Here is a 22,485-nt window from a genome sequence, read left to right on the forward strand (position 1 = left end):
AGGTCATTTACGTTAACATGCAGTGGCTCATCATTGCTACTTTCCAATGAATCAATAAATATTTTTAAATTTTCTCATTTTTATCTCGAATATGGTAAATATCAATAGTTTAATGCACATTATAATCCATATAAACAAAAGCTCTTTGAGGTTCTTGGTAATTTTTGATAGTATAAAAGGGTTGAAAATTAAAAAGCTACTTTAGGCAAAAACTATTCTTTTTCCTTGAAAAAAGAAAGCACTTATAGTATTGTAATTGTCACTGTTACTCTTTGAAGAGCCACAACTACCATATTAATTATAACTTTGGACCAAAGTGACTAACTTCTATTTTAAAGAGAAAAGTGAAGGGTGGAAAACAGAACTATATGGCGTATACAAACATTTTTACAGACTAGCAGGGCTTAAGAATACACATGACAAAACTTCCCACAACCACAGAAATCCTTTTCACAACTTCCTAAAGTGGCAAAAGGGAATGCATTATACCACTCCAAGATATAGCTTCCCTATAGCATTTCAAAATAAGATGCAAAATATATAAAATATTATATTAGAATTATGCTTAGTCTAAACCAATGTTTCAGTATTCTGTTTTACTTTGAAAGCATCTAGTGATGCAATGATTATGCATTAACTCAATTTAATGTTAGTCCACAATTTTAAGTTGTTAAAAGATCTTGAAAATTATCTTCAAGCTGGCATACTACAAAGCGTATTTGCAGTTGAAATAAAGTTTGTCAGAATACCGATTTAATGTAGTTGGAAGCATTTACATTTTTCATAGCCATGAACATTTTTACAGGTAATGTTAACTTATTTGATCAGTAAGCCTGTGTAAGTTTAGGAAAAACACACTCAAATAAAACAAAATGCATTCCTGTATTTTACTTAACACTGACAAAACAAAAGATTTACTTGCCAAAATTTTACAGTAATTATGTAATCTTGGGTCCTTAAAACATTTCTGGATCAGTTTCTGCAAGAAGATGCTTAACTAAAGTCCAGCATATTTAAAATATTAGAAATTCAATATTCTGATTTTTCTGGGAATTTAAGAATATTCAATTTATATGTGTGCTTATTTTCTCTCTCTCTGTTAATCAGAACAGTGCTCCTTTAATTTAATATCTTCTAGATATAGGAAAAGATTTCACAGACGCAACAAGAGGTAAAGGTCTTTCTGAATTACAGAATATTTTGGAATATTTTCTCTTCATATTTCAATAAATATTCATAGTTTATTCCTTATTGGGCAGAAAATTTGATTATGCTTATGTTTTATTATTTAACCATGATCCTTCTACATTTATTATTATGAGACTGTAGTTTGTTTCACCATATCATTAATTCATGAAAATCGTTATAAAGAAAGGCGTAGCAGCATATTACTCCTCAAAAAGACAATTACCCAACCTACAAGATTTAAAGGAACAGTCCAGTAGGAATACACCTAAGAGGTTTTTTTTCAGCTTATGTTCTAGGCCTAATTCACCTCTAATCCTTTTCCTCTTTATTTTCTTCTCACAGCTTCCCTTCTGTGTATAATCTGGCAGGGGAAAACACAAATATGAACTAAAGTGAGATTTTAAGTAGGAAATACAGAAAACATTAGAAGGAAATAAAGCATCTTAGTAATGGTGGTAGGAGAAAAAAGGGGAGTCTTGAGAAATTACCTCCCGGGTACTTGACTACTTCAGTGTAATATATCTGTGGTATTTATTCATGCTATTGTATAACTTTACGTTTCATCATAATTTAAATTTATCATAATTTTACATTTTAAAGGGCTCAATGGATGAGTTCAATGAATTATAGATGCAGGCTTCGGGCCCTAGTGCCTCTATTTTACACACAATGCTTGCTAATGAAGTCTTTGCAGCTTCCAAGAGACCCTGAAGGGCTCTGACTTCCTGAGAACTAGTTTGAAGAGCCTATGCTAATGAGTGATTTTGAAAAGGCACTATTTTTTCCACATGCTCTCAACACACTTGAGGTAAAACCTTAGCTCAAACGAAGATTGGCAAAACACGGTAGCAAATAAAGAGTCCCAAATTCCTGTATCATTCAAAAGATTTGTGGTACCCAAGCAATAACGCCAGCCACAGCGCTTAGGTGTGAAGTTTCATCATTATTTTTTAACAACCTTTGGAAAACAGTAAATCTGTCAACTCCCACTTTCCTATTGTGACGGCCCGAGGAACTCACACATCAAGTTTCTGGCCTGTAGCCCGTTTGTACCCTTCGGCCCCACCTCCGCCACACCCCCCGGTTCCCACCGCCCTCGGGCGCGCTGATCGACTTCCGCCTTCCCCACCAAGCGCGGCCGCTGCAGCCCACGTGGCCTCCGCTACGTCACATCCGGCCCTTGCGATTCGGGGCTGGGAACCCGCGCGATGAAGTGCGTGTTTGTTACTGTAGGGACCACCAGCTTTGACGACCTCATTGCGTGTGTCTCGGCGCACGACACTCTGCAAGTGAGTGGGGGAGGCGGGCGTGCGGGCGCGTGGCGGCTTCGTTCGCCGTTCGCCGCCGCTAGCCTTACCACTAGCCTCGGTAACCTTGCCTGACCGCAGCGCTCGGGAAGAACCCCCCCACAGCTCTACCTCAGGTGCCGCCGCCCCTTTGCTGGCCCCTCCCCGCGCTCGCCTGGGCCCTCCTCCAGCTCCCCCCTCTCCTCAGCGTCCTCTACCTCTTCCCGCTTCCCCGCCGCCCTCCGGGCCGCTCCTCCCCGTCCTTTCTCTGGCTCCTCCTTTCCCCGGCTTTTCCCTTTCGACTCTCCGCCTCCGCCTTTCCTTCCTCGGGCTTCGCCCCTCCTTCCCGCTGCTCCGCCTCTCCGAGTGGGGCTCCTCGGGCCCCGGCTATCCTCCTGCCGCTCCTCAGGCCCGCTCCGGGTCGCGTGGTCGGCGCCGGGCTCCTCGGCGAGCTCTGCCAGGCCCGGCCAGACCCGACGCGGCTCGGCTCGATCCGTCCGGTCCCATTCGGCGCGCCGTTCCCGCCCTGCCCCCGCCGCGCTCGGGCGAGCTCGCGCCGCGCGGTCTCCTCAGGCGCCCTCGAGGCGGGCGTCCTCCGGCGGCGGCGGCTGCTGCTCCGGGCCGGTGGTTCGCGCAGCTTCAGCCCTGAGGCGGATCGGGGCCGTTTTTTCGTCTCCCCTCTAGTTTTTGACGCCTATCTCGGGGTCTCGCTTGCTCTTCTGCCTGTGGCGTGGCCGGTCCTTTCAACGGCTTGGCGAGCAGGGTCGCATAGATCTTACCGACAGGACTTGTGAGGTACCTTGTCGGGGCCCGGTACGGGGGCAAAGCGTCGTTCTGGAAAAGGAAAATCGGCGGCGGGTAGAAGATTTTACGGCCGGCGCTCCAGTCTGAACATTGACTTTAGGGGTGGTGGTTGTTTTTACAGTAGCCTGTTTAAAAAGTCCCGCCTTTTCTTTCTTTTCTTTTTTTTTTTTTTTTCTCTTTTCAGATAATCAAGAGCTTGGGCTACAGCCGACTTGTCCTTCAGATAGGTAGAGGGAAGGTGGTACCTGAACCATTCAGTACTGAGTCATTTGCTCTGGATGTTTACAGGTACAAGGATTCATTGGAAGAAGATCTTCAGAAAGCAGATCTTGTTATTAGTCACGCAGGTAAAGTGCCTTAGAATACCACGGTTTGGGTTTTGATAGAACAGAAACTCAAATTTTTTTGAGGTAAAGTAAAATCACTAGAGTAACACACTGTAGCCCTTTTGAGTATAATACTTAATTTGAATGTACCTATTGAGAACATTATTAGAGAATTTATTATTTCTGGGTGATAAAAGGAAAGGAAGTTAACAACATAGACCAACTTTAAGAAACTCCAAACACGGGCAAAATAATTTACCCAACGTCGTGCGTAAGGAGTTGCCAAATTTGAAATTAGTATTTGGGCTTAGATTTGCAGGAATGTTCAGCCAGCTAATTGGTTGGATTGGACATGGAGAAATTGGCTTTGAAAGATTTTTTTTAATGTTTTAAATGTGAGTATGAAATGAATGCAGTTAAAAATATTCTTTAACCACATGTTGTGTAAATCATTGCCTGCTCTTCAAAAACCATCCTGATCTAGTTAGGCTGCCAGTACCTTCACAAGAACTGTTCTTGGGGAGCATTGTGATTTTGATTGCTGGTAAGTGAGGGAGGAAGCTTCTTGGTTAAGAGGTCTAGTTTGAAGGGAGAAAAGTTATTAGGAATAAACATTACTAACAGATTAGTGATTAGAAATATATAGGATAATAGTTAACAGCTCTTGGTACCGTTCTCTTTGCTTTGTGTGTATAAGTCATTGAATTCTCCCAGACCCGTGAGCTAAGTATTATTAGTATTCCCATTTTACTGATGAAGAAACAGAGACACAGATTAATTATAACTTGTTCAGTCAAGTTAGTAGATAAAAGTCTGGTGTTAAGACTCTGTCCTACCTACTACTCTAAAGTAGTCAACCCAAAAAGGTTTGTCTATTTACCAGTCTCCTCACTACCATTTACTTTATTTTTTTTTTAAGATTTTATTTATTTAAGACAGAGCACGAGTGGGGGAGAGGGAGAGGGAGAAGCCAAGCAGGGAGCCCAATGCCAAGCTCCATCCCAGGACCCCAAGATCATGACGTGAGCTGAAGGCAGATGCTTAACCAACTGAACTACCCAGGCGCCCCCCTCATTCCCATTTAAAATACCTAAACGATTTTAGATTGGTTGAATTGACCCAAATACTGTATAGATGCACATTTATGGAGATTTATTCTTGACATTTTGGGGAGGGTACCTGACAAACAGACTCATAAGTATGGTCAGAGTTTCTCTGTTTAGTGCCTGTCACCAGTGAAAACTTGGTTTTTCCACTTGTGTTTGAATAGAAGTGCAATACAGTTTCATGTATAGTATGTTGAACTTAAATCTTTTTTTTTTAAAGATTTTATTTATTTATTTGACAGAGATAGAGATAGCCAGCGAGAGAGGGAACACAAGCAGGGGGAGTGGGAGAGGAAGAAGCAGGCTCATAGCGGAGGAGCCCGGTGTGGGACTCGATCCCAGAACGCTGGGATCACGCCCTGAGCTGAAGGCAGACGCTTAACCGCTGTGCCACCCAGGCGCCCCTGAACTTAAATCTTAATTGAATTCAAGGCTCATGCCCAGGGCATACTAGTAGAGGGCAGGTGGCAAAGCACTGAATCGTAGGTCATAATATTTTTTGGCAGTGGTATTTTTCAAGTCAAGTTTAAAACATAGAGCGACTGATCACTACACTTTTGTCATTTGAATGTATAATTAAAAGACCTGGTTTGTAGTTCTACCAGCTTAGTTTATCATCTTCAGTTCTACCTATAAAGCTTGGTGGAGCACCTTAGTTTTTTTTTTAAAACTATTAACAATTTTGATTTAGGTGCAGGAAGCTGTTTGGAGACTCTGGAAAAAAGAAAGCCTCTTGTAGTGGTTGTAAACGAAAAGTTGATGAACAATCATCAGTTGGAATTGGCAAAGCAGCTGTACAAAGACGGGCATCTTTTCTACTGTACCTGCAGGTATACTACAGACTGATAATTTGACCTCTTGCCTTAAATCCTCCCTAGCTTCTTAGCCACCTACCTAACCTGTCTTTTCAACCTCTTACCTCCTCCCGCTTATCAAACATACTTTGATTTTTCTCACCTGTAGAGCTCTCTTATTTGTTTGTCTTCCACTGTGAGTGTGATCTCTGTGTCTGTGCCTGTTTCATTTCCTGTGAATATGTTTGTGTACGCATGTATGTAAGTTCCATCTGGTGCACAAGTCTCTGAGAATATAATTTTTGAGTTCATTAGATTTTCATTATTCAAGGAAGGCATTTGCTTATTTTTTATAATTAAGGTTTTGCCTTCAGTAAATCCATTGGGATCCCTAAGTGAAATTTCCTCACTCATTAATTAAACTACACCTAATATGTCGTAGGCATTGTTTTTAAGTGCTGTGGATGCAGTGATAAACATGGAGTAAAGCCCCTGCTCTCATGATACTTATGTTCTAGTGGTGGGAGATAGTAAACCATTCATAAATAAGCGATGAAGATAATTTCACATGGTGAAACGTGTTATGAAGAAAATAAGGCAGAGCGATAAAATAGTTGGGAGTGAAGATTAGATTGGTCAGGGAAGGCATTACTGAGCGTATGACATTTGAGCTGAGACTTAAATGACAGGAGCTAGTCATGTGAAGCTCTAGAGGAAGAAGGAAGAGCAGCAACTGCAAAGGTCCTAAGTTAGGGAAGAGCTTGGAGTTTGCTTTGTTGGAGGAACAAAGGAAAGTTAAGTGGCAGGAGTATGGCAAGCAAGGGAGAAGATAGTATAAGATGATACTGGGTGGGGATAGCTCACGTAAGAGTTCTGATTTTATTCTGTGTTCAGTGAGAAGCCATTAAAGTATTGTAAGCCAGAAGACTTACTATGGTAAGGAGCATTATTTTCTATAAGTATATTAAAATTCAACAAGAACTGATCAACATCACTGTAGAAGGATGAAGAAAATTGCTGGTTGGTTTTCTATTAATTCTTCTTGAGACACTAGAAGCTTGCCAGAGGGTCAGGTCAGTAATTCCCGATTATTTGACTTTAAAAACTATCCTAGTTTGATGTTTTAAAAAGTAAAGACCTCATAGAAGTATTATAAAATATATATTTTTTATGTTATAATAAATTGAAATTAATTTTAAAGTGAAAAACCTTAGAAGAAACTGGCTAGAACATAAAAGGCTTGTCTTTTAACTTCACTGCGTCTGTCTCTTAGGCACTTGGTAAATACTTGTTCGTTCATTAAATATTTATTGAGCACCTACTACATGCCAGGCATTATTCTAAGTACATGTCATGTATTAGTGAACAAAACAGACAATTCCTTTTCTCATTGAGAGGAGACAAATTCATTGATTGTTTCAGGAATGATTATTGGTGTCCTAATCCCTATATGATGGAGGAGAGGAAATATCAGGGTGGCTGTGTAACACAGAAGCCATTATTAAAAGTATTGTAAGTCGGGAGAAGCTAGGTAATAAAAATTATGTAAGCTTCAGATAATGGGCGTAGCTGTCCTTGGGTAGTTGAGATTGTTAGGGGTTAACATTTTTTAAAGAAGAATAAACTCCCAACGTGTTCATGCAAGTCAATTTTTCCAGATACTTTTAGTAAGTATTTTTATTCTGGATGTTAAATAAGCTTTGATTTTGTGTCAGTACATTTAAAAGGAGAAAGCACTGATTTCAGAAACATCCTGATTCCTTACTCAAGTTGGAAAGGAAGCTGTACAAGTCTCCAATTTATTTTTTTACAGTTTTAGAAGTCTTTTTCTTAATATTAATTTCAAGACAGTCACATACATGAATGCTGTAAAAATCAATAATTGGTTGTATTTCATTTTAGGTATATTATTCCCCCAAATCTAGGCTGAGTAGTTGTATGTCTGTTCTAATTTAAGTGGCTGCTTTACTTAAATTTCTGAAGTAATACTTTTGTGTCATGGTTTGGAATCTTCCAACATGCATGGTGATTGTACATTATTTAATTATATATGGACTTATGATAGTTATTGGCAAAAGAAAGTTATTTCACAATCTTCATGCATGGTCTCCCCAGTAGTAGTCTCCCCAGCTTATTGTTCTTGTCTGGCAGCTGTTACTTTTGTTATCATTTATTCTGTTTTCATTAATTAATTTTGCTTTGGTTTATATCTGCCCAGTCCTGAGAAATGTTCAAAAGCCATGTGACCCTATCTTTCATGAAATAACATTTCTGTAATATTTCAGTTGACCCGATATTCAGTATCGGTTGAATTGGTATTGACAGGTACTACATAGTGCTCTTCATATTGCTTTAATCTTTGTATGTACGGTTGACCCTCGAACAACATAAATTTGAACATGGGTTCACTTATACACGGATTTTTTTCAGTACAGTACTGTAAATGTGTTTTCTCCTATGATTTTCATAATAACATTTTATTCTCTAGCTTATTGTTAAGAATACAGTGCATAACATAATGTACAAAATGTATGTTCATTGACTCTTCATGTGACCAGTAAGGCTTCTGTGCAACAGTAGGCTATTTGTAGTTAAGCTGTGGGGGAGTCAGAAGTTGTACATGGATTTTCTTTTTTTTTTTTAGGATTTATTTATTTATTAGAGCACGAGCGGGCGGAGTGGTAGAGGGAGAGGGAGAAGCAGACTTCCTGCTGGCAGGGAGCTCGACGTGGGGCTCCATCCCAGGACCCTGAGATCATGACCTGAGCAGAAGTCAGATGCTTAACCGACTGAGCCACCCAGGTGCCCCTGGAAGTTGTACATGGATTTTCAATTGCGTGGGTGGTCAGTTCCTTTAACTCCACCTTGTTCAAGGGTCAACTATATACCTAAAATAAAATTATGATTAAAATCACATGTACAGTTTGAGAAGCATCATGATATTCTTGGAAGTTAGATTCAGTCATCAAGTGGGCAGCAGATGAATTACAGAATTTTCTCCCTTGTTACCTAATATTTTTCTTCTTTTGTTTTAGCACGCTTCCTGGGCTGTTACAGTCAATGGACTTATCAACACTGAAATGTTTTCCTCCTGGCCAGCCAGAAAAATTTTCTGCATTTTTGGATAAAGTTGTTGGATTACAAAAATAAACACTAAACTCTGAACACTTTAAAAACACCCCCAAATCCAACCTATGGAATGTGGTTAAATCAGATTAAATATATAGTATATATTTTCAGAATAATACAAATTAATAAACTTATACATCTATAGAATGTATAGAGAATTTTATGGTGTGAATGTTAGCATTTGGGTCCAAATCCTTACCGCAATTTAGTAAATTCAGTAGATTTTTAGTTAATCTTTATATTTTAGTTAAAATATGTAGTGAGCATTCATAGGTTTTATCCTAGAATCCCAAACTTAGAAATCATGAAAAAAATGAGTTAAATCTGAAAACTTTTGCCAAGAATCTCAAACGTATTAGTTTGGTGTTCCTTAGATTTAAAAAAAAATGAAGCAGTAACAAATTCATAAAGGCATTTGAGAGTCAGCATCATTAGCTGTACAATTTAAGGAAACATTTTTAAAAAAAAAATAAGCAAAAATGATGAGTTCTGTGAAATAAAACGTTCAATAATTACCTTAGAAAGGTTAAGATTAAAGGTTAACAAGATTAAATATCAAGTCAGTTGATTATGGTACTTAGAGAAATTACTTGTAGTGGAGTAGATTTGTTCTCTTTCCTCTAAAATACAAATTGAAAATGACAAAATAATTTTGTTCAATATCAAAGTTTTATTGGTTTAAAAGAGTAAATCAAAAAGGATTTAGGCCAGTTGGACATGTTGTTATTTTTAGGGGCGCCTTCTCACAGTGGTGTTGAAACATTTATTGTAACATAGAGGAATTTATAATTTATGTACTTACAAAATTAGTTTTACAAGCAAATATATGATCAGATGTATATAATGGCCTAAATACATGACTTCTAGGTTCATGTAACTCAAGATTGATACATATGAAATTCTGATTAGAGTAAGTAGTTGTGAGACCTATAAAATAGATTATCTCTGTTCATAGTTTCCTGGTAGAAATTTTAGATAGTTTATAAAAATATAGTATACACTATAAAGACATACTTTACATAATATTCCAAAAACGGTTGTTACGCTAAGCATTTTACTTGGGATGCTTTATATAATGTTTCTATAGATTTATTTTCCTGATTGTGTTTTAGGCTAATATAAAATAAATTCTTAACTAATGGTAGAAGGTGGTGGCTGAGAAATAACTCTGGGTAGCAGGAGGAAGCCAACTTGGATTAAAATTTTGCTGAGAATAATCTAAAAAGTGAGTAATCTACATCTACATAGTTGAGAATTCACAGCACCATAATCATAAATGTACATTAGTCTTAATGCTAATGTTATATAGGAGAGGCCCTTTTCAAATATGTGGAGAGAATTAGACTTTTCTGGGCTCTTTTATATGTGCTCTAATTTGAGAAAAATTGTGGCTTAAAATGTATTTTGATCACTTGGTTTTTAGTTATGTCCTTCATAACCATAGAGAATCAGAAACAAAGGGTCTACTTAAACATCAGACAACTGTAAAGTAATACGGGACCCTGAATCCTGTTTAATTTCCCACAAGAAAATATAACCCTGATTCCATTATTTCATTTAGCAGAGGCTTAAGCCAATGGTGTTATTTGTGTGTAGTGATATCCCTTGACTATATACCTTTGTGAATTTTTTTTTATCAGTTGTTCGACTTAGAAATCCAGGGAGCTCTCAGAATCGATTTGATTTGGCAGGAATTCTTGATATCATCTAGTCCAATCCCATCATTTCTTAGATGAGGAAGGCCAGAGGTTTCTAACTTGTCTAAAATAACAGACTTTGACAGAGAGCTGCCACTAGAAGCAACTTCTTGACTCCTGGTCTTGAACTCTTTCTTCCACACCATAATATATATTGTAAGCTTTTTGATTCTTCATAATTGTTTGTCTAGTATTTAGTTACTTTACTCCCAAGCAGAGTTTTGTTCATTTATTAGAAGTTGTTTACTTTAGTAGGAATTTCACACTTAATTGGGTTTTTCTTTGGTGTATGATAAACTTACCTTGTACTAGGAAATCTGTGATTCCTGAGTTTGGAATCTAACAAAATTCCATGGGTAGGATTGATACTAGATTGAATAAAGGAAGACTTTAAGACACAGAATTGTAGATTTTTGGAGTTGGAAGAGAATTTTAAACATACCTACTACAAACCATCCTTTTTATAGATGAGGAAAAAGGCTAAGATAAATTGCCAAATTTATTTGTTACTGGTCCTTACGAAAAATTAATGGTAATCAAGATAATATTTGGAATATTTGCTCTGAGTGAAATTGGTTTCATTGCATGGCAGGGCTTCAGGTTCTTGAAGTCAGTGGGTAAGTGGAATATAGTTTATTTAGCAGTTTTCTGTTAGAGGTATTTAAATTTCTAGGGATAAGGAAGCAAAAGAGAATTTTGAGAAATCATAATGGATAGGTTCAGAGGTGGACAAGTAATAATAGTAGAAAGTTGATGTTGGAGTAAATGAAAAGTGATGTGAGGTTATAGGATCATCTTGGGAAGTAGGGAGTTTCGATGACTGCTTATGATTTGGGAGGAAAGAAAGCTGGGAGGATTTGGTGGTAGGTAAGATAGTATAACTGATGAACTTGATGTGGGATTCTGGAACATTAAAAGGTATAGTTGACTCTTGAACAATGTGGAGGGTTAGTGGTGCAAGACCCCTGCAGGGTTGAAAATCCACATATAAATTTTGACTCCCAAAAGATTTGACTAATAGCCTGCTGTTACTGGAAGCCTTACTGATAACATACTGTCAATTAACATATTTTGTATATTATGTGTATTATATACTATAATCTTAATAAAGTAAGCAAGAGAAAAGGAAAGGTAAACTCAAGAAAAATTTATTTACAATACTGTACTGTTTTTTTAAAAAAAGTCTGTATAGGTAGACCTGCACAGTTCAAATCTGCATTGTTCAAGGGTCAGCTAGTCATTATCTGAAAGTACTGTTAAGTGTCTGTGATTTTCGACACCTTAGAGTACTACTCTGTATGCTTTTAAAGGTAATTCATGTAAATAAGGGCAAAATAAAAATGTGTACCACCACTTTGATAGTTTGAGGAAGAGTTTTCCAAGACTTAAAGTCCCTAATGACTAGAAGTAATGTAGACCTTTTTCTTGGCCCTTTATTATGGCATAAGCACTTAATCTCTCTGATTAGTTCAAATTGTGAAATTTTCAGATTTGACCAAAAATTTGCAAACAGTGTAAGAAATGAGATGTATGGGCAGACAGTTTGAAACTGATTTGGGGGAAAAGTTTGGAATGGGTGGTTCAGATAGTTGTGTACTAATCTGTTTTTCTGCTGTACAACTAATACTATATTTTTGTGGGGAAGTGGGGAATGAAAAATAGTAATAGTTAACACCTGTTGTGTGCTTAGCGTATGTATCTGGTACTATTTAAAGCAGCTAGGGGTTTCTGGGTGGCTCAGTCGGTTAAGCATCTGCCTTCCTGATCTCAGGGTCCTGGGATTGAGCCCCATGTCTGGCTCCCTGCTCAGCTGGGAGTCTGCTTCTCTCTTTCCCCCTTCCCTCCCTGCTTGTGCTCACTCTCTCTCTTTCTCAAATAAATAAAAAAATCTTAAAAAAACCAGTTTACAGGTACCAAGTTACTTAATCTTTACAATAACTATGAAATAGCTACTATTTTCCCGTTTTGCCGATGAGGAAACTGAGCTCAGCATAATGCAAAAAGGAAGTTTATGCTGCTTAAGTGTCTTGATGGACTGGGAATTGTAATTGCTAGAATGCTGATTTCCATTGTATTTCCATCATTTATGGTGAGAGGACAATATTTGAAGTCAGGACTGTTCCAAGAAATTTTGATTGTATGATAACCACAGGTATATTACTTATTTCAGTTTTTACATTGTTATTTTTAAGCATACTGAATGCTAATCAAAATCCGTGTGGAGAAACTCCCAGGTGGTTTGCCTGATTGCAAGTTACTGGCTCGTTTGTTTTCTCTAAATATTTGTTGTAGGTTCTATTTTTGGCCCTGTTCTCTTTATATATATTTTTCATCACTCCCAAAGCTGGTATTGATGCTTCTATCTATATCCCCCGACTCTGATTTGAGCTCCTGAATGGTATTTCCAGTTACCTATTGGTCATGCATGTCTGTTAATTCTCTAAGCATGGTAAATTTAATGTGCCCCAAACTAAAATCGTGTTTCTCCTTCCATCCTTCTGAGATCCTTGCCTGTATTGATGGTGTTATAATTTAGTTTTCCAGGCTTATATCTAATTGATATAAGGTTCTCTTAGCTTTACTTTCTAAATATCTCTAGCCCATTTATTTGCTCATTTAGTCTTTTAGCGTAAATGTGTAATAAGCATCTACTTTTTTAATCAGCACCCAAGACATGATCCTGCTCTGGAGGAACTCTTACAGTCTAGTTGAGGAGGAACTGTCTTATTCTTGAATCCTCTGCATGTAGCACAGTAGGCTTTCCATAAATGATAAAATGCATAAATGCACTTTTTCTCATTGTCTTGATTGGAATTAGGTCTTGACTTTAGGAAACACTGTGATCTTGCACATAGTCATTTCATTGAGTCTATCTAGTATGTCTCTTGTTCAGAAGAAAGATTTGACCATCACATTGTATAGTATTGGGGATTTTTGGTAAAACATGTTAAAAATCAAGAGGTTTGTTAAAAGCAGTAGCTATAGTGTTTTCCAGTAAAAGATTACATGGAGCAAGGTTTAAGATAACCACTAAACAACATTTAATTTAATTCCTTGTTAAATGGTTAATTCCTTATGCGAGTATTCTAACACAATCTTTATATTGAATAGTTCTTTAAATTATAATTTTTGTCAGTGGCTAGATAGAAGGTGAGCAAACCTAGCTTGCTTCAAACAGGAATTTCCTGAAGAATATATGCTTCTTGTCTCTGAAGATATTGATTCTCAGAATATTTTTAGGGTCTTTTATACCATTAAATAACATCTATTTTGGTATTTCACTTCTAGCTTTTTATTGTGACCAAAATTATTTTGATTGACACTCTGTCATTTTATTTTGATGGCTATAGTTCTGCTCTTTAAGGCAATACTATAAGCCTCTTTGGGTCATGGAACCCTTCAAAATACTTATAACTATTGCTTCTCTCTCTTACTGACACGTACACACATTTTGCAGTGAATTTCAGGGAGTTTTTCCCAGGTACCTTGAGGCTCCAGGTTAAGAATCTCCAGACCGAGGCCACCTTAGGTATTTTCATTCATTGTTCATTAGTACCCTGGTGATAACTACTAGACTCCTTTATAATGAACCCCTCTGATGAAATACATTTAAGTTTAGTAATTCCCAGTTTTAAATTAGAAACTTTTCTTATCAAGTTTAATACATACCAAACATGATTTGAAACTAATTTTGTTATACTGTTAACTGTCTATAACTCATAGTGTCTTGTGTTTCTAATTGGTAAAAGGAACTAAACGGAATTTTTTTCATTTGTAGTAATTCTAGGATATACTAGACTAGGCTATTTGGAAAAGCAATACAGTTTTGTACCTTATTTACTATCACGTGTGCTTCTGTGCTATCAACGTATTTGCTGAACTGATAGTCACTTTTGGAATGATGTCTGTGAGGCCATATATTTTATCTTTTTTACTGTTCATTTCTTCTTTTGTACAGAACATGTTGGTGGTTTCTCCACTGCCAGTGTGCAGTGGGTGGAAAATACACTTCCCAAATTTAGGAGTGAAAAACATTCTTAAATCCTCGGCCTAAGTAATTTTCTGGATCTCCCATTTTCCCATTTGTGAATTAGTAAAGCTAACTTCCTTCGTAGGTGATTTCTTTCTTTTCTTTCTTTTCTTTCTTTTCTTTCTTTTCTTTCTTTTCTTTCTTTTCTTTTCTTTCTTTTCTTTCTTTTCTTTTCTTTCTTTTCTTCCTTTTCTTTCTTTCTTTCTTTCTTTCTTTCTTTCTTTCTTTCTTTCTTTCTTTCTTTCTTTCTTTCTTTCTTTCTTGATTTTATTTATTTATTTATTTATTCGACTGAGAAAGAGACAGCCAGCGAGAGAGGGAACACAAGCAGGGGGAGTGGGAGAGGAAGAAGCAGGCTCATAGCGGAGGAGCCTGATGTGGGGCTGGATCCCATAACGCCGCCAGGATCACGCCCTGAGCCGAAGGCAGACGCTTAACCGCTGTGCCACCCAGGCGCCCCTCATAGGTGATTTCTAAGACACAAAACCAATTGTGTGGCATGTTTGTAAATAAAAAAAGTCATTGAAATAATACATTTTCTCGGTTAGACTTTTAAGAAGTAGGAGTGGACTTAGAGATATTTCCCTAATTCACAGTATTTACTCCTGAATGATATGGAAAGCAACGTCTTCATTGAATTTCACATTTAAATTTGTAGTTAGTCTGTAGCTGCGGTTATAGTTAGAGAATTAAAGATTACTTAGAGCGCATCAAAACAAGTGTGTTCTGGTCTGTATTCGCCTTTCCTTCAATCCCCTGTATGTTGGTAGACTGTTCAGACACTGTAAGTATCTTGAATAAAAAACCAACCCGTAGTATTCCTGTGCCATTAGGATACATTTTTAAACAAAGCATTACTTTTTTTTCCCTGATCTATTAGAGTGCTTCAGATGGAAGTGGGGAAGAGAAGGAAATGAAAGCGAGTGGCTCTTGGTAATGTTTCTTTTATTTTGCATATCTGAAGGATCACTGCTCTGGGGAATCAGTTCTTTACTGTCTCTTTCCTAAAGCTTGAAGGAGGGAGGTTGAAAAGGGTCGAATGGCCAAATTTTGTTTTGGAACCATTGTGTTCCCTTCCCACATGAATCCTGCTTTGTTCATTTTGTTTAAATGTCTACTATGAAAAGCAACAAGTTCTATTTCCAGGGTGCTGTTCAAAATGTGTTCAAAATGTTTACCATTATATTTTTCAGTAATGAAAAACCTTAAGAAGAGGTCCTGTAGGGTTGAGTTGTTTACCCCAATTGGCTCCATGTTATTTTGGTACTAAAAATAAGTGAAATAAATGATTTAGTGCTAAATTTTTTTTAAATACTGATTGCCTTTCAGCAGTTTCCCACAAGTCTTTACATACATTTGATTGTCATTTTTATTTTTTCCAGTTTTAGATAAAATTGAAATAACATTGTAAAAGTTTAAGGTATATGACATAATGACCAGATACATGCATATATTGCAAAATGATTACCCCCAATAAGTGTAGTTAATATCCGTCACCACACATGGTTATAAATTTTGTTGCCTTTAAAAATCTAGGTCTGTTTATTTCATTTGTAAGGTATGAAACTCATTTTTATGTGGGCCAGTCAACCCCACAATTGGCCAGGGTAATAGGTTAATCCCCCTACAAGCTGTTTTTATGGTTAATGTTGATCACAAATTTGACCATCTAAAGGGAGGGCAAATCTGTTATCCACCATTGAATCACAGTTCCTTAGATCTGAAAGAGAGAGCTTAAACATGCAGTGTATCTCTTTCCTTTTATAGATGAGGAAACGGACTCAGAGAAAGTAGCATAACCAAGTTCATAATACTCTTCATAGTACCAGGTTGCCTCTCAAACTAAAATAGTAACTCAGAAGCGTCATGTCCTATATACATTAACAACTAAACCTTCTATGTCACAGATAATGTATGCTTTAAAATTTTTTTTTCAGGCATGTGACCTCATTTAATTAGTTGAAACATGAAGGAGTGTTACCTCAGAACTGAAACTGTTAGTATTTATATGTTGTACTACAGAGAATATCCCTATTTGATCAGTGAAGAAAGAAGACAATTCTAGCAATTAAAACAGGTCACATTTGCAGGTTAAATGATAATATAAAAAGTAGTAATTATAAAATTAGCACATCAGTTTCATATAAGTCAATGTTAATTAAAGTTATTTTTATTTTCTTCAATCTGTTTTATTTTAATCTGTGCCCAGAGTACAGTGCCTAAAAGTTTTTAAGGCAATTATTTTTCTTTCCATTATTTTCAGAAGTGAAAAACATTATCAGTTTGGGGAAAGCTCCTCTGGGGAGCTATATTTGAACTTTGGCTTGATTTCCAGTAGAATTTAGGTGAAATTGTTCTGACTCTTACTTTTTTTTTTTTTAAACCAAAGAATTTTTTAGTGAATTGTTTTGTCAGGTAGCAGCTAACAGCAGTCAATATTTAAGCACTTTTGTGCTAAGCACTTAGCAAATGTTATATAATTATTCCAGCAACCGTAGGTATAGATGGCAAAAAATTTTGTACGGCAACATTTTTCAAACTCTGAAATAATTTAAAAGCAGTGGCTATTGTGCATTAAAAACTTGTTAACTTGAATGCTAAAGTTCCCTGCCTAGCTTTGATCTGGCTTTTCCCAAATCTTCAGAAAGATTTGGAAAGTCTTTGTAAAAGATTTCCCTATGGAAAAGGCCAGATCAAAGTTAAGCAGGTAATTTTAGCATTCCTTAGAGCCTTTAATATTGCTAATGGGCATTGCGAACCTCAAAGATTGGATTATAGTGTGCAGTATTTGCTGAAATTTTCACCTTGAAACTCTAGAGACACTTATTAACAACTTGTGAACCAACATTGTTTGAGAATGCTAGTTCCCGAAGTGTGGTCTTGGACTGGCAGCATCAACATCACCAGAGAACTTGTTAGAAATGCACATTCTCAGGACCCACTCCAGACCTGCTGAATCAGAATCTCTGGGCATGGGGTAATTTGTTTTATGGAGCCCTTTGACTGTTTTAGGGGTTTACATGATTGGAGTGTAGAAGAATAGTAAGCCAATTGGGATTTCAAGTGCAATAGCTACTTTGAAGGACAGTATTAAATAATATGAAATGGCTTTTATACACGGGATGAAGCCTACTATTGTACCGCAGGTCTTTTTAAAAAAGTCCTACTGTACTGACTTGGGGAGTGTAACCTGTACTTAACCACCTCTGAGCCTTTGTTCATCTTTTCTTTTTTGATATGTGATTCCTCTTTATAATAATTGTGTAAGAATCAGACAATATATAGTCCTTGTACTATTGATAGGATGTGAAAACTGGGACAAATTTCATAATCATTTGAAACTTGTTTCTTCATTTGTAAAATAGGAGGTCCCTTGTAGCTATAAAATTCTATGTCATTTATTTTCCCAGGTTATTATGCTATTGTTTAATTTACTGAATATTTTTAAAAATTTTTATTATTTAAGATAGTATACATAAATAGTATAAAATAACTAGTTCTACAAGTTGTGTAACAAAGAGTAATATGTCCCACTTCTCCCCATCTCTGATCTGCTTTCTGTATTTGGCCGTATTACATTTTGTGTTTTATAAGTGAATATGTTCAAGCTTGTTTTCATTTTTTCAATTTAAATATCCTCTGTAGACTTGCTAGTATGGAGGAGGAGGCTTTATATTCCTCTTCCACAGTAGGAAGTCTATAGATGATATTTAAATTGAAAAAATAATTTATTTTAGTCAGTTCTTGTGGGATGTTTTCAGTGTTGACATGATTACTTAAGTACAATATTCACGTCTGAGTCATGTAGTCAGTGTTCATTGATTACATTCCTTTTTCTATTTACCTCATTTTTAATGTTTTCACTTGCTCGGTTTTCTATAAAAATATTCCCAAACTCTCCGACAGAGGTATACATCTTTCCTAGTATGTTTAAATAAATTAGGTTATCTGTAACTTTAATTATTATTTATTTTTGAAATGTCTTCTGGAGTTCTATGCCCTTTTAGGTGAACTGGTCATTCATTCTGTAGTCCTGAATGTATGTCCTGGGATTTCCCCTTCACCCTTATCCTAGAAATTTCCTTTCGCTTCTCTCTTGCATTGAATGTTCTGTTTCTAGATCTCTCTGCCCTTCCCCCTTTTGTGGTTTAACTTTTATTTTGGTTTCAAATATCCTTCATAGCTTTCTGAGAAAGGATGGTAATTTTTTTTTTAATCTTTCATGTTTGGAAACCCTTCTACTCCCATCTGATTGATAGCTTGGTATGGAGTTCAAGGTTGGAAATCGTTTTCCCTCACATAATGAACTTTATTTTTTTCTAGCTTCTAAGTTATTCTGTTGAGAAGTTTATTGTTATTCAAATGTGTGGTCTTTTGTATATGACCCAGTTTTCATCTCTGAAAGCTTTAGAATCTTTATCCCTGACTTCAGAAATGGTATGTGCATTGCTGATCATCTTTTTTGCTTTTATTATTCTGGCTACTTCATGGACCCTTTTGGTCAAAATATAGGTACTCCTATTCTGCAGTGCTAGAATTTTCTTTTCATCATTATCATCATCATTTCTTCCCCTCCACTTTATCTTTTTGGGGGTCTGCTCTTGGTTAGATGTTGGCCATCCAGTAGTGATCCTCTGATTTTCTTGTTTTTTTTTTCTCTTCAATCTTGTCCATTCTGTGAGTTCCTTAACTTTAAATTCTATTCTTTCTGCTGCTTTTTATTTTTCAATTTAAATACAGCAAAATCAACATTTTTCTTGTATAGTTCTGTAAATTTTGACAAACGTATAATTGTATAACCGCTACCACAATCAAGATACAAAATGCTTACATCACCCCCATACATCCCCTTTCTTCCATCCCTTTGTAGTCCACCTTTTCCTACAAGCCTAACTACTGGCAGCAACTGATCTGTTTTCCCTTTCTGTAGTTTTATCTTGTCCAGTTTGTCATAAATGCAGTCATACAGTACGTAGCCTTTTGAATCTGTCTTTTTACTGAATACAATTAGAGATTCGTGCATGTTCCTTTGTGTATTCATACCTCATTATTACCGAGGAGTATTCTGTTGTATGGATATGCCAGTTCATTTATCAATTGAAGGATGTTTGGATTGTTTCCAGTTTGGGGGGGATCATGATTATGAATAAAGCTGCTACAAACATTCATGTACAGGTTTTTGTGTGAGCTGAAGTTTTCACTTCTCTTGGGTAGATAACTAGAAGTGGGATTGCTGGGTTATGTGGCAACTCTGTTTAACTTTACAGAAACTACTAAACAATTTTTTTAGAGTGCTGTACTATTTTATTCATACCAGCAACATATGAGAGTTCAGTTGCCCTGTGTCCTTGTCAGCACTTGCTATTGTCAGTTTTTTAAAAAAATTTAGTCATTTTAAGATGTATGTAATGGAATATCATTAAAGATACACAGCATTGTTAGCCGTCAGGAAAATGCAAAACAAAACAACAGGGAGGTACCACTTGATACCCACTAGGATGGATATAGTCAAGAGATGGGCAGTAATTATGGATAGGATGTGGAAAAATGGGAACCCTCATATTTTACTGATGAGAATGTGAAATGGTGCAGCTGCTGTGGAAAACAGTCTTGACAGTTGCTCAAACGGTTAAACAGATCCATCAACTCCATTCCTAGGTATTGTCCAAAAGAATAGAAACATGTTGAAACAAAAACTTGCACATGAATGTTTATTTTAACAGCATTAGTCATAAAAAGCCAAAAAGTGGGAACAATCCAAATGCCTACTAATTGATGAGTGGATAAATAAAATACAGTTTAACTCTAGGATTGAAATATTGATACATGCTACAACATGGGTGAACCTTTGTTTTTTTTTAATTTTATTTTGTTTTCAGTGCAAAAAGTTCTTTTTATTGAAGTACAGGGAGAGGACCCATGGGCAGAAAGAGCTGCCCATGGGTGAACCTTTAAAGCCTCCTACTAAGTGAAAGAAGCCAGTTACACAGGACCATATATTGTATGATTCCATTTATTGAAATGTCTAGAATAGACAAATATAGAGACAGAAAGTAGATTGGTGGTTACCTGGAGTTGATTGGCATGGGGGATTAGAGGTCGGTGGTTTTATGGGGTGTGGTTTCATCTAAATGTAATGAGAATGTTCTAAAATTGTGCCAATGGGTGACAACTCTGTAAATGGACTAAAAAGTATTGAAATGTACACTTTGAATTGTATGGTATGTGAACTAAAAAGCTGTTAAAAATCACCACTTTACAGTAATTTTTAGTGAATGTACAGAAATGTGCAAACATCACAGTTTTAGAACATTTTTTATCTCACCAAAAAAGATCCTTTGTGCTTCTTTGCAGTTAATACATATTCATACCCCAACCCTAGGCAGCCACTAATCGGCTTTCTATCTCTATAGATTTGCCTTTTTGGTATATTTCATATAAATGGAATCAAACCCCTTTTGCATCTAGCTTCTTTTACTTAGGTTTCAGTTTCTCCACATCCTTGGTGACGCTTCTTATTATCTGTCTTTATTATAGTCATTCTAGTAGGTGTGTATTGATATTTCATAATGGTTTTAATTTGCATTTTCCTAATGACTGGTGATGTTGAACATCTTTTTAGTTTATTAGCCGTTCCTATATCTTTGGTAAAATGTGTAGTCAGATCATTCGGACATTTTTTTAGTTGTATTATTTTACTGTTGACTTTTAAGAATTCTTTTTATATTTTTGATACAAAGCTTTTTAGTCAGATATGGGATATATTAATATTTTCTTCCGATCTGTGACTTGCATTTTCATTTTCTAAGTGTCATTTGCAGAGCAAAAGTTTTTAATTTTGATACAGTCCAATTACTCTTTTTATTATATCCTATTTAAGAACTCTTTGCCTAACTCAAAGTCTTGAAGATTTTCTCCTGTGCTTTCTTCCAAAAGTTTTGAAATTTTGGTCTACATTTAGGCCTTAGATCCATGTTAATTATTGTATAAGATGTGAGGTATGGGTTAAAGGTCATTTTTTTTGATATATGAATGCCATCGTGCAGCACCATTTGATGAAAATACTGTCTTTTCTCTGTTGAACTGCTCTTGAAACTTTGTCAGTAATCCATTAACCATATTTGTGTTGGTCTTCCTGTGTGCTTTCTCTTTCCTCTATCTCGTTTTTTCTGTCTCTCACTTTTTCTTTTCTTTATTTCTTTCCTGTCTTTTTGTCTCTAATTTTTGTTTCTTGCTCTTTCTTGTATTACTTTTCTAGTTCTTTTTTCCTCTCCCAGTTTTCCCTTTTATTCTCTTCATCAAAATGAAGTATGTGGATTAGTATTAATTGAAGTTTTATGTACCTTATTTTTAGTTTCAATAGCAATAAATATGAAGAACTGGCGTTTTTTTCCTTGAAGTAAAAACTGCCAAAAATCAGTTAACTTTTTCATTATAACCTTTAATTTTTCTTAGTCAATTTGTGGCCTTAGAAAAAGATGATAATCCCTCTTCCCAAACCATGTTTCAGGACTTTTTCAAAAGGCATAATTTCCCTAGTGTTCTGGTTTCTTTAAAAAGGAAGTTAATTAAGGTAATTTCAAATTGATATGCTAAAGAAAGTCAAGATTTTATCTTTTTACCATGCTTTTATTTCATTCCTAAATTATTAGATTATTGATACTTTTCCTGGAGGCAGGGCGGTCATAACTACTGGATCCATAGGTACAAGAAAAACAATTTACAAAACAGCTTAATTTTGCAACTTCTCCAAAGCCAACTTTTGATCTGTTTAACACTTAAGAAAGGAACTTGATTTTGGCATTTAAATAAAAAGGAGACACTTGACAATGGAATCCAGTAATGCAAGTGATCAGTCCTGTTTTTGAACCTAACAAATAACAGCCATACTTACTTTGGTTTTCTTAGAATCCAGAGTAGTTTTTCCAGAGAATTGTCCTAATAATACATGGAAGTATTCTCATATTCAGTACCTCTAATGCTGTGCCACAGCATTTTAAATGTAGTCTGTTAGGAAGTTTGTGGGTAAGACATTTCCTTTTATGCTGCTTCAGTTTAAACTTTCATTGTTTCCAGTTTTTAAGAAACACTTTTTTCATTTTCTCTTTTTGTCAATGCTATACAA

At 36.2% G+C, this 22,485-nt stretch overlaps 1 protein-coding gene across 1 annotated transcript in view; it reads left to right on the top strand.

Annotated features, from left to right (window-relative positions):
* Nucleotides 1–2,360: 2,360 nt before the first annotated feature.
* Nucleotides 2,361–22,485, top strand: part of ALG13 (ALG13 UDP-N-acetylglucosaminyltransferase subunit) — a 63,893-nt gene continuing 43,768 nt past the window's right edge. Inside the window, 3 exon segments of the mRNA XM_026478847.4 lie at nt 2,361–2,477; nt 3,463–3,625; nt 5,402–5,540. Coding sequence (XP_026334632.1) covers nt 2,397–2,477; nt 3,463–3,625; nt 5,402–5,540 — 383 coding nt within the window. The 5' untranslated portion in view covers nt 2,361–2,396.

This window comes from Ursus arctos, chromosome X (genome assembly GCF_023065955.2).
Source record: "Ursus arctos isolate Adak ecotype North America chromosome X, UrsArc2.0, whole genome shotgun sequence".
In the NCBI taxonomy this organism is placed as follows: Eukaryota; Metazoa; Chordata; class Mammalia; order Carnivora; family Ursidae; genus Ursus; species Ursus arctos.